Source organism: Ruditapes philippinarum, unplaced genomic scaffold (genome assembly GCF_026571515.1).
Source record: "Ruditapes philippinarum isolate M1 unplaced genomic scaffold, ASM2657151v2 ctg13891_1_1_1_1, whole genome shotgun sequence".
NCBI lineage: Eukaryota > Metazoa > Mollusca > Bivalvia > Venerida > Veneridae > Ruditapes > Ruditapes philippinarum.
The window spans coordinates 11,454-24,328 of NW_026856874.1; the positions used below are offsets into that span (position 1 = coordinate 11,454).

Below are 12,875 nucleotides of genomic sequence, written 5' to 3' on the forward strand. Positions count from 1 at the left end.
CTGTTTCCAGTTTAAAGGTTATAGTAACCTTGATCCAAAATCAATAGGGGTCTTCTACCTAATATGGACAATCATCCTATGAAGTTTACATACTGTGTGCCAAATGGAACTTAAGTTATGCTCTGGAAACCATTTTCAGTATTTAGCTAATAGTGATCTTGACCTTTGACCTTGTGACCCGAAAATCAATAGGGGTCTTCTACCCAATATGGACAATCATCCTATGAAGTTTGAATACTGTGGGCCAAATGGAACTTAAGTTATGTTGTGGAAACCATTTTCAGTTTTACGGTAATAGTGACCTTGACCTTTGACTGTGTGACCCCAAAATCAATAGGGGTCTTCTACCCAATATGGACAATCATCCTATGAAGTTTGAAAACTGTGGGCCAAATGGAACTTAAGTTATACATCGGAAACCATTTTCAGTATTTAGCTAATAGTGACCTTGACCTTTGACCTTGTGACCCGAAAATCAATAGGGGTCTTCTACCCAATATGGACAATCATCCTACGAAGTTTGAAAACTATGGGCCAAATGAAACTTAAGTTATACTCCGAAAACCATTTTCAGTATTTAGCTAAAAGTGACCTTGACCTTTGACATTGTGACCCGAAAATCAATAGGGGTCTTCTACCAAATATGGACAATCCCCCTTTGAAGTTTGAATACTGTGGGCCAAATGGAACTTAAGTTATGCTGCGGAAACCATTTTCAGTTTTACGGTTAAAGTGACCTTGACCTCTGACCGTGTGACCCCAAAATCAATAGGGGTCTCATACCCAATATGGACAGTCGTGCTATGAAGTTTGAAAACTGTGGGCCAAATGGAACTAAAGTTATACTCCGGAAACCATTTTCAGTATTACGGTAATAGTGACCTTGACCTTTGACCTTGTGACCCCAAAATCAATAGGGGTCTTCTGTCAAATATGGGCAATCATTCTATGAAGTTTGAATACTGTGGGCCAAATGGAACTCAAGTTATGCTCCGGAAGCCATTTTCAGTTTTAGGGTAATAGTGACCTCGACCTTTGACCTTCTGATCCCAAAATCAATAGGGGTCTTCTACTCAATATGGGCAATAATCCTATGAAGTTTGAATACTGTTGGCCAAATGGAACTTATGCTCCGGAAACCAAATTGCTAACGGATGGACGGACAGATGGACGCCAGGGCGTATAACATAATATGCCCGAAATTCTTTCGGGCATATAATAACGTTAATTGAAAAAAAATTCTTTAAGTAACTCCTACATTTTAGTCTGACATCACTTTAGGATCATTATTTACATCCATTTAATGCGATCATGATGTGTAAATATACTGAACTTATATCGATTTGATTAGATTTTATTCACACAAAAAATATATCATTTTTGTTTTGTTTGTCATTTTGTCAAAATGAAGTTAAATTCTACACACTACTACTTTGATAATGTTCTTATAGCTTCAGGTTTTATGGAGAAAAAGGGTTTGCTTAAGATTTTGTACATCATGGATATTATGTTGACTTGATTAGCTATAAATTATGGTGGCTGATTTGGAACACTTTTGTACGTCGTGTTGTCGCTAGCGATAGCACGACAAAGCGCCAAACGGCGCGTTGTCGGACTTTTGTCTTGTCGTCCTGTCGCTAACGATGCACGCCAAACGGCGCGTTGTTGTTATATAAGCAAAGTGAAGGGCGACATCGCGACAACGCGCCGCACGACAAAGCGCCGTTTGGCGTACGTTGCAAGTCACAGGACGACAAGACGAAAGTCCGACAACGCGCCGTTTGGCGCGTTTTGCTAGCGACAAGGCGATAACAATATATGGGTTGTGTTGTTGCTATCGACAACACAACGCGCAAAGTGTACCAAATCAGCCACCACAATAAATGGTTCTCTTTATAAACACAGCTCATGTAACTATGTTCAATATATTCCCGTAGATCAAAGCAAAAACAATTTATTACGTAGTTGAAACCTTCTGAAGTGTACAAATGACCTTGGTGAAATGTTAATATTACCTTTATCTTTACAGTGGTAAATACCTTTTATCTTCAAGTCTATACAAAACACTTAAAACCCCCCAGGTCTTACTTAAAAGTAAAAGATTCTTTATTTTAATAAAAAAAATGTCGCAAATAGTTTGTAACACAAACCTTTTTTATTCCATATTTGAATTTTGTTTACGTTATAGTGATAGCACATAAAGTAACACTGATAATGCTACTTTAAAGTATTCGCAACCTTGGGAAGTCCTTCTCGGATTTGGAACCATAGCTGGCTGTTTAATATTGTACGGTTTAGGGAAAACGATGATATTCGATTCAGATGCCCATAACCCGTAAACATATCAATTAGATATCAAGTATTCGTGCATTAGAATGTCCGTCGATATCTTTTTTCAGTCAACTCATTGCGGCATTTAGATTTTTAAAAGCCGTTAGTTAACAAAGTAAAGATATGCATAATGAAACTTGTTGATCTAATTCCATTAGTAGTCATTACATCAAGTATCAGTGGATTGGTCTACAATAGGCGCATTTTCCGTAGGTATTATAGATACTGTATTTTAGTTAAAAAGTAGAAATGTATCATTTGGATAATGTTATGTATTATTTCTGGAAAACAAAATGTTGATAGAGTTCTAAAGTAATTTATTATGAACATATATCTGAAGAATAATAATAGTTTGTCCTAGAACACTTTATTGTTATGTCATATTGGATCATCATGTATCTAACACTTACCAACAACATCCATATATATCTTTTGCGGTTTGTTTTCACGTGTGATATTAAATTATTTCAAAATTATTGTCCCCGCCTTTTCGAAGAAAAAGGGGGATACAGAAAAAGGATCCGTCCGTCTGTTCGTCCGCCCGGATGTCTGTCCGTCCGTTACACTTTCGTGTCCGGTACATTACTTTGTCATTTATCAAAGACATTTGAAATAACTTGTTACAATTTTTTGTAATAATAAGGGTATATGTCGTGTCCGGTCCATCACTTTCTTATCCATGAAGGAATTTAAAAAATAAATGGCACACAGGTTAACAATAATAAGACAATCATGAATGTGTTTGCGCAAAACCAGCCGTCTACCTCCAAGCTTAAGGTCACATATGGAGGACAAATATTAGTTAACATAGTCTGTTACAGGGTATATTTTGTGTCCGGTCCATAACTTCTTCGTAGATAAAGGGGTTTCAATATACTTGGCACAAATTTTCACAAGTATAAGACGATGTGTCAAGCGTAACACCTAGACCTCTACCTCCAAGGTCAAGGTAACACTGAGCTCAAAGTTTAATATGGTATGTTATCGGTTATATTTTGTTTCCAGTTCATAACTTTCTCATCCATCAAGGGTCTTTGAAAACACGTAGGACAAAATTTTCACAATTAGGCGACGTGTCATGCGCAACACACACACACGCCTAACTTCAAGGTCAATGACACTTGGTGAAAGGTCAACATTGTCTGTTCGAGGGTATTTGCGGTGTCCGGTCCATAACTGTTTCATCTATCAAGGGATTTTGAAATTACTGTACACAAATATTCACAATAATAAGACGACATGTGATGTGTGACACCCTCAGACCCCTACGAACGGTATTAGAGATGTTCCAGGAAGTTCCATTATAGACACACAATTATGGTGATTTTATGTGGATGTGAGTATGGTAAGACTGGCTTTTTGATAAATAATACTAACTGTAACGTTAAACAACTCATCGCCATTTCATAACTGGTGTACTCGTTAGTTAGATATCAGACTGTTTATGTTAAAACAGACACCTTACTTAGAGCATTGTAACACCGCACTTTGGGGTCAAACGCACTTTGGGGTCCGACCCCAAAGTGCGTTAAACTTCGCACCGCACTTTGGGGTCAAACGCACTTTGGGGTCAAAATCGAGAAATTGACCCCAAAGTGCGTTAATATGCTACATATCAACGCACTTTGGGTTCCAGAGGTCTTAAGGTGTAATCTGATTTCTGCTTAAATACTGAGAACTGACTTATTTTCGATCTTCGACATTGAAATATTTGAGGTGGAGTTCAAGATGGCGGTCAATACTTTGATGATGCTTAAGTGATAAAAGTTTCATTAATTTTACCATTTAAAATATCCAAAAATAATAATAATTGTTCATATAACAAAATTACGGTGGCATAAAAGTGACATTTGCATTTATTTTTATTTAAGTTTTGCATACATATTTTTATTTAAGTTTTGTATACATATTTTTTTCAGTTTTGCATTCATATTTTTTTTTTTTTTGAGCTTTGCATTCATATTTTATTAAAGTTTTTCGTACATTTTTTATTTTGGATTTTCGTACATATTTTAGCCAATCAAAACAGCCTTCACATCTCATAACAGCCCATAGTTGAGTATAAAACTAGCACAGTAGTTTGGTTACATTTCGGCCCATTTTTTCGAATCGGCCCAGTCGTATTTGGCCGCGCAAGTCTGGTTTCGGCCGACCTTTTTCTGCCCCTTTTTTAAATCATATGTATTTTATATAATTAGTGTATTTTTTTAAAATTATTATCTACTATTATATTAGTGTCTATTTGGAAAGGGCTGTTGATTGGTGAATGAATATGCACCACTCAACCCCACCCCCTGAGTATAGCGGAGGGAGGGGCATTGACTTTAAACCAAGCCGACCACTGGTAAAATCTTCGCCCTGCGGGGGATATTCAGATAATAACATTCCTGCCTTATGCCCCGGAAAAGCGCAGACATCACACGATTCTTTTTTAACCCGCACTCCCCGGGGGCAAGGGAGGTGGTTACAAATGACTGGTGTATTACAATAATGCACAATGAAAGATCTAAATAGGTCCTTATATTCCACTGATTTAGAAAAAAAATATATATATATATACATGTATATACATGTACATGTATATATCAGAGACATAGATAATATTTTTATCTTTTTGATACCTCCAAAAATGAAAATGTTGGTATTTGCAAATGGCGTTTGCAAATGGGGTACTGTAATTTACAGATGGCGAAGTGTTTGAAAATGTTGTTTTACAAATGGCGTAATTATCCAAACCTCTACTTTGCAAATGGCGTCATATAAAATTATGTACGAAAAAAAGTTAAAAACAAAACAAAAATAAAATATGTACCAAAAACTCAAATAAAATATGCATGCAAAACTAAAATAAAATATGTATGCAAAACTTAAAAAGAATATGTATGCAAAACTTAAAAAGAATATGTATGCAAAACTAAAAAAAAAGTATGTCTTCAAAACTAAAAAAAAAAATGTATGACAAACAAAAAGAACAACAGAAAATATGTACGAAAAAAAGAACTAAAAAAAAGTATCAAAAACAAAAAAAAGTTGCAAATGTCACTTTTTTGCCACCGTTCAAAATATTTTAGTACAGAAATCGTGTATTCCTAAAGTTTAAAGATGCTGCGAAAAATATCCCGTTCTGTCAGTCATTTACTTGATAACTTTTGGTGCCATGTTGAGCTCCATTTTAAATATGTAAGGAATGAAATAAAAATGCAGTTAATATTTTTTTCCCCCTCCGTAACAACCGTTCGCCAAATGCTTTTTTAATGGGAAATCTTACATACTTCTTTAGAAAGATGAATTTTATAATGTTAAAATAATGGTATCAGAGAAATGTAAGATGCTTGTTTACCTGAATAAAGTAGCAATAAATGTGAAATTATTTGTCATAAAAGTAGTCAAAACAATGTAGTATTTGACTTCCATATAAAACATGTAAACTACTTATCACTATAACAGTACTGTACTCATCATTGTCAAAAAGCAACAGATGAAAAAGATGGTTCAGGTAATTGGCCAATGTGTATTTTTTTTTGATAATATAAAAGAACATCAAAATAAAAAAGCTGAAGAAAGACAAATAAAAGCATAATGGGCCTTTAAAATGTTATTTTTAAACCTCGGGGAGATCGATACCCCACAATCCCCTCTATACCCCCAGTGAGAATTTTACATTATTCTGAAGCTCGCTCTTAATGTGCGACTACTTAAATAGTTGATATTTTTTGACTGCCTGTTCGGACTACTACTTAAAGCCGCATCTTCACCTAGTCAAGTTTCTAATGTGTCACATTTAGCTAAATGAATGGCTATTTTAACATATTATCAGGCAAATTTTTTACTGAAATGTCTTACTAAGATTACCCAGAATTTATAACTTTGTCTATGCAAAGACTATCATATCTGTAAAATGTGTAAATAACAAACGGGAAAATGATGCATTTAGCAAAAAAAACAATGGAGTTAATGAAAGGTGTACATTCTTTTAAAATAAATGGAAAATTTTAGAAAAACATATTTTAAGCTTAAAGCTGCATGCCTCCAGATGAGTCAAAATATTTCAATTAAATCAAACTTGAGAAATATGTTCTACGATTATAGGAAATGTAAAATGATTCAAGATTCAAGTAATATTTTACATGTTATGTGCGGTCAATGACTGAGTTTTCAATATTTACAACTATATTCCTACTGCGTTACTAACGCATTAAGGGCTATTTATGCATATTTTGACAACTTTTTGGTAATTTACGTTAGTTATAAGTGCCATTGATAATGTGCAAATTGCTTCCTTTTGGTTATTCCACAATATTATACATTCAAATAAATTTTCAAAATTTTCATGAAAATAAGCGTGAATCTGGAGGCGTGCTGCATTGATACAATTTCTTTTTTTGGTGATTTATTTTTGTGAAAGTTCTTCACTTACTAATCAAGACCATTTAAATCCCTATTAATTCAGGGCACATGTTTTGTGTCTATTTAATACCTTGATTTTTGTTTACCATTGGCTTTGACTACACTATATTATTTAAAACATAATGAACATAAATTTTCTCTGACCCCAAAGTGCGGTCGTTTGCCTGATGTTGAAAAATGCATATGTACCTGTTTAACGCACTTTGGGGTCGAAATTGGACCCCAAAGTGCGTAACGCACTATGGGGTCCGACCCCAAAGTGCGTAACGCACTTTGGGGTTCGACCCAAAAGTGCGTTTGACCCCAAAGTGCGGTGTTACAGAGCATATTTCCTGGTTTTATTAAGTGCAACTTTCGACAACACCAACAATGGAATAATCATATGGCGACTTTAAGCATTTAAGGTGAAGAGGGAAATTATATTCCACCCGTGCACTATTATTTTAACTTTGGACTTTAAAATATATCCAGATTTAGCCATCGATCAGATTTACGAGCGTTGTTCAAAAAGAAATAAGTCTCATTTTCATTTTAAAGGTGCTTCACTGAGGTCACAAAGTTTAAAAGCATTAAAATAGATCAAGTGCAGCACTTAAAATTGAATATACTCAGATTAAATTATAAATCGATTTTAATGCGATTGTTAGTGTTGCAACGCTTTTCATTTCTGGTCATATTGCACAATAAAAATGATTATTCTGAAAAAATGGAGGAAATTTGCATACAAGTTATTTGTCCAGACCTACATCAAATAGCGCATAAATCTTGGAGAAATATTTTTAGTCCTGACATGTAAACAAACCTCAGTCATGTCCCATTTTGTTATCAGATATTTACGTTACACATCAAAACGTCACTTTTAAAAACATAGAACAAAAAATGAAAGAAAAGCATTACTTCATTGCAATATAATATATCGGGTGTATACAAATATTTCAATCCTTAATCAAATAATTCTTTTCTTGTGTTATCATGTTCGACATTTTAATGCACTTTTAGAATAGTTTTGTCAAATCACGGAAAGTACTATTTAAACACGAACAAACACGCTTATGAATCAAATGAAAAATAAACCCACAAAATCGGATTCATGAACATTGAAACGTTTTGTGAATAAAGATTGTGTTTTTTCTATTTGTTAAAGATAATATTATCATTGTCTACCCTAGATAATTAGGCTTAAGTTATTTAATGTATTATTCTTTATTTTATTTTACTATGAACTAGACTTTTACATTACATAAGGTCCCTCTATGGTCAAATGCTTAAGGTTACACATTTCGACACTATCATTTACATTGGTTTAAATTGACTGGATTCAATTCTTTGAAAGGGGGATTTATGGCAAAGTGACGAACGGGAGTCGGTCGTTTTACACAGTGTGTCCGCTTAAGTTCAGAGTATTGCATGGAAGGGCACAAAGTATCGCCATACATGAGTAAGAAGGTAGAGACCTAGCTTATAACTGTTGCTTTATCACTAATATTTTTAAGTGACCAAGTTTTTTATCAGTAATCTAGTTTCTTGAGAGTATACTAGTTCTATACCGGTGACCAACCCCGTACTCAATAGCCTTGCTCTTAAATGTTGGCCAACCTCTTGCCATGTGGCCCGACTCTTTATCTGTGCCTTAACAGTGACCTAGTTATATACCGATGACATTGTTATATCGAAATGACATTGCTATTTCGACTTAACTAGGTTTTGCATTTTTTGTTACAGAATTACTGCCACTGAGCCTGCTTAAAGTTGAAAACTCAAATGCTTACCTAGTTTTGCCCAACTTATTACGACGCCCTCTTTTGCGTGACGTACAATGTTATCTAGATATATGCTTTCATACTCCTTTGGTATATGCTCCGCCACTTCTAGACTCATTACCCAATCATATAATGGTAAACCGTATTGTGGGAGTGTCAGATCGAGATATTTTACCCTTCCCTCGCTTGTCTTCTCACTGAATGGAGCACCGTCGTAGGCGTCATATCCTTTAAGGAGGCCGGAATCTGTCAACAGTTGTTTGTAACGACCTGGTCCATCTCCAAATGATGCTATATATTTACCTTCAAATGAAAACATTTATATCATGATAATTATAATGCATTTAAAAAAGTTTTGTCCTTCGTAGTACGCAAAAAAAAATATTCATAAAGCTAATTCAAGACACATTGTGTCTCAGAAACAAATACTGTTTCCGTCTTTAGAAAGGTCAGACATGAGTTTTTTAACATTGAAATAATATTAATTATACTTATCACATGGAGTAGCGCCGAATGTGGAATATTTGTCATAAAAGTAGCAAAATGCAACAAAGAAATATTTTGGCTTCCATACTAAATACTTACTACCGATACTGATCTCATTTTTAAAAGGCAACAGAAGCAAAAGATTGTTCAGATTTAAGTGGCAAATGAGTAGCTGTTTGGAAACTATTCCACTTGGGAAATTCAATTAAAGAATTTGAGGGGCATTACGGGCCTTTGATAAAGGTAATCCCATTGACTTTACAGCCACGTTGATTAACCCTTTCGCTGCCAGAGGGTTATTGTTTTAATGTTCACCTATTTGCCAGAGGATTTTCTAAGAAATTACTATATTGTTAATTAATATAATTATTATTATTTGTTATTAGTATTATAATAATTATATATGTTTCCAAATCTGTTAGTATAATAATAATTATTGTCGATGGTATAATTTCTTTATATTTATTATTATTTTTATTATAATTTTTATTAATTTATTATTATTACTATTATTATTATAGAAACGGCTAAAGCCGTCCATATGGCAAAAACGCCGAAAATAACAGGGTAAATGAAAGGGAAAGGGTTAATTATTGCAAAAAGAATATATAGAAACATATGTAAAACATGACTGTAAGTTGACTTTCAAATGTATTGGTCGTTCTAAATGATCGAAATTTTTTTAAATTGGCTTAATATTTTCCTTTTTCCAACTGCATGATAAATATATCAGAGACTTCTCTATGAGAAACATGTAACACAATTATTTATCGAGTAGAATGACAATGGGATAAATTAAATAAGTAGACACTGTGGTGAATGCGGTCATTAAACCCCATATATCATAACTAGGTTGTCGATGGTGGTCATTTGTAATCTTAGACTTATAAATCAGTCCGTTTTTGCTCGACTGTAAATTATAGGTACGGAACCATAGGTGGGGCAGGAAATTGTTTCGTTATCTTGTGACCACCTGATAACGCGCGCACACACACATACACGCACACACATGCACACACACACACATGCACACATAGAAGAAAAACAACAACAATAGCAACAACACCATAAAACGTGATGATAAACAGGAAACGAAAATCAACAACAACAACAACAACAACAGCAACAACAACAACAACACGAAAAAAGCAATCGTTACCACGTTACAACGGCATAATAAAACAAATCGTGTGTGTCCCCTTTGTGCTTCCGTAGGATTGCGATTAAAATAAACCAGGACGTGGCAGTATTTTATAGACAGAATGTCATGAATCTTCTGATCTAAGCAAACACTTTTTATATACATGTTAACTCGTAAGTAAACACGTTTATTCTACTTTTACTGATAACAAGGTCTGATAATGTCTACTTAAAGATGACCTTACACACATACATACATATGATATGATAAAACTTCAAATAGGCTTGGCTCGGTCTCAACTGATGGCATAGCTCATTCATTCTCGCCCCAGCGCTCAAATCTATAAAGCATTGTGTGATTTGTATCTGAAAACATTGTGGAAATGAACTCAACTGTGTCATATGCTCATTCTTTATATAAATTGAGAGCATATCTCTTCTAATCCTTTATAAAAAGATTTACAGCATATCGTTTCCCATTTTTTTTATAAACCGAATCGAAAGTACATTTCTGTTCATTCTTTATCAGAATTTAGAGCAAACCTTACTTTATTTATAACGATTAAGACCTCTGCCGCTGATTCTTTACAAGAATTGAGAGCATATCTCTGCTCATTCTTTATAAGAATCGAAGTATATGTATAATCATTCTTATTAAAATTTAGAGCCTAATTCTGCTTATTCCTTATAAAATTTAAGAGCATATCCCTGCTTTTGGTTCTTGCTTCTATAACTTGAAATTGACATTGGGTGACAGTAAAGTTATGGGTTAACCCAATTTGCAAAGGCTACCGGAATTTAGAAAGTTCATGAACGGTACATTAATAAGTATAAAATCACCCTTATTAATCAAATTTGGGTCAAATAAATTATACCATTTGATATCAAATCAAATATTTAAGATACACCGTTGCAATTCCTTTTTACAGTTGAAAATAGCATGTAGGTCGTGAATCATCAAAGGTCGGGAATGAAGTCTCACAAGTTACGACAGCAATAGCTTAATATTTAAATCCTTTTATTTATTCCGTTGATCAAACCTTTTTTATTAAAACAAATATACTGAGGAGTGCAAAATATATTAAATAACACATATGTGTATAGCTTTTGTCCAGATAACGCAAATTTATTTAATAACAGCATGACATAAATATGTCACAAGTCTGGCTGACTTTCAGTACGGGACTGGCTTCAGCGAACAGGTCTAACAGTACAATAAAACCTAAGAAAAAATTGAGAGCCTACCTCTGCTGATTCTATCCAATAATTGAAATTACACCTATGTTCATTCTTTATAGAAAATGTGAGCATATACCTGCTCATTCTTTATAACGATTAACAGCATACCTTGCTGATTCTCTATATAAATTGGGATACGAAATAAACTAATTGGTACCTTTGAAAAAGTCAGCGAGTACAGGAGCAAGTTTCTTGTCAGTTTTATGATGACCAGAGTTCTCTATGCTCGTATTAGCGCACCAACCACCAGTAGAAGAAACCTTGTGTATGTCCTTCTTCTTCATCATTTCCTTAAAACGAATAATTCAAAATCAATTTATGATAAATATTCTCAAATTCACATTAATAAGTTGATATTAAAGAAAATGACTGCAATTAAGGACAAACGACAATTTCGGACACTAACTCTACACATGAAGACACGTAATAATTGTTTGATTTTTAACGCAATACTACAAATTATATGGTTGTATCATAATTTGGGGACCTTTCTTAGAGTTAAATCGTATAGATTTACATGCACAGTGCAAGCTCTTTCTATTACTAACATATTTTCATTCAAAATTTTAGATCATATTCTTACATCTCAGTCTGATTGTTCCCCATCAGCTTTAATTTTGGGTGCCACTTTAATATGCTTAGAAATTGGTGAGTGTTACAGAATACTCGCTTTGATGTTATGTATTAAATCAAACCAAATGAAATAAAACATGCAATAAAGTGATATATTCATTTGGGAATTATAATGTTATCTCTTCTTTTTTACATAAAAGAGTGTCCAAGTTCCCCACTTCTGTATGTACCTCCCTGATTTAACTCGATTTAAAATTTGTAAATTTTCGAATAAACCATTAATAGGGAATCACTCTGCCATCTTTATAAATCTATCTTTATGCCCTTATCTGTTTGATAAGGCTTGTGAAATACAAACGCGAAGCGAAACGGATCACAAAACTTCCCCCACTGAACAAACAAATATGGCCGTACTATCTTGCACAGTCAATGTGATTTATGATTTTCCTTAATGCTGCAGACAAAGGCACGTATCATTATAGGATTGTATCTTAAGTAGTTTTCTGTGTCCAGTCTAATTTCCCACTGTTTTATTTCCCTTTATCATATTCATAAAGATACGATATCTGATATATTAAATATTTACTCAATACATTAAGTATGCGTCGCATTTTTCAATACTAGGGCGGCGGATCCTAAATTTTACTTATTTAATTTAGTTTATTAAATTGTTGTTTATACAATTACGAAATACACTTGAAAACATTTTTTTTTATTTTATGACAGAAGGCACTGTCGGACCGTATTTGGTACAAAAACGAATATGGTGCAAATTTGTACCATATTCGGCCGAATATGGTACAACTGTCTAATTGTACCATATACGTATCTGCAGTTTTGGGGTAAAATGCCTGACCAAATATGTTACAAACTTGTACCATATTCGGATGAAAAATGTACCACATTCGTTCCGAATATGGTACACACTCATCATCGTCA

The 12,875-nt window shown here is 33.9% G+C and overlaps 1 protein-coding gene across 1 annotated transcript; it reads right to left on the reverse strand.

Annotated features, from left to right (window-relative positions):
- Positions 1 to 8,481: 8,481 nt before the first annotated feature.
- Positions 8,482 to 11,677, reverse strand: LOC132747977 (uncharacterized). The gene is made up of 2 exons (XM_060737512.1): positions 11,521 to 11,677; positions 8,482 to 8,801 (listed from the first exon to the last, which is right to left on the reverse strand). The coding sequence occupies exons 1-2, from the start codon at positions 11,648 to 11,650 to the stop codon at positions 8,482 to 8,484; spliced, it is 450 nt and encodes a 149-aa protein (XP_060593495.1). The 5' UTR covers positions 11,651 to 11,677.
- Positions 11,678 to 12,875: the final 1,198 nt, after the last annotated feature.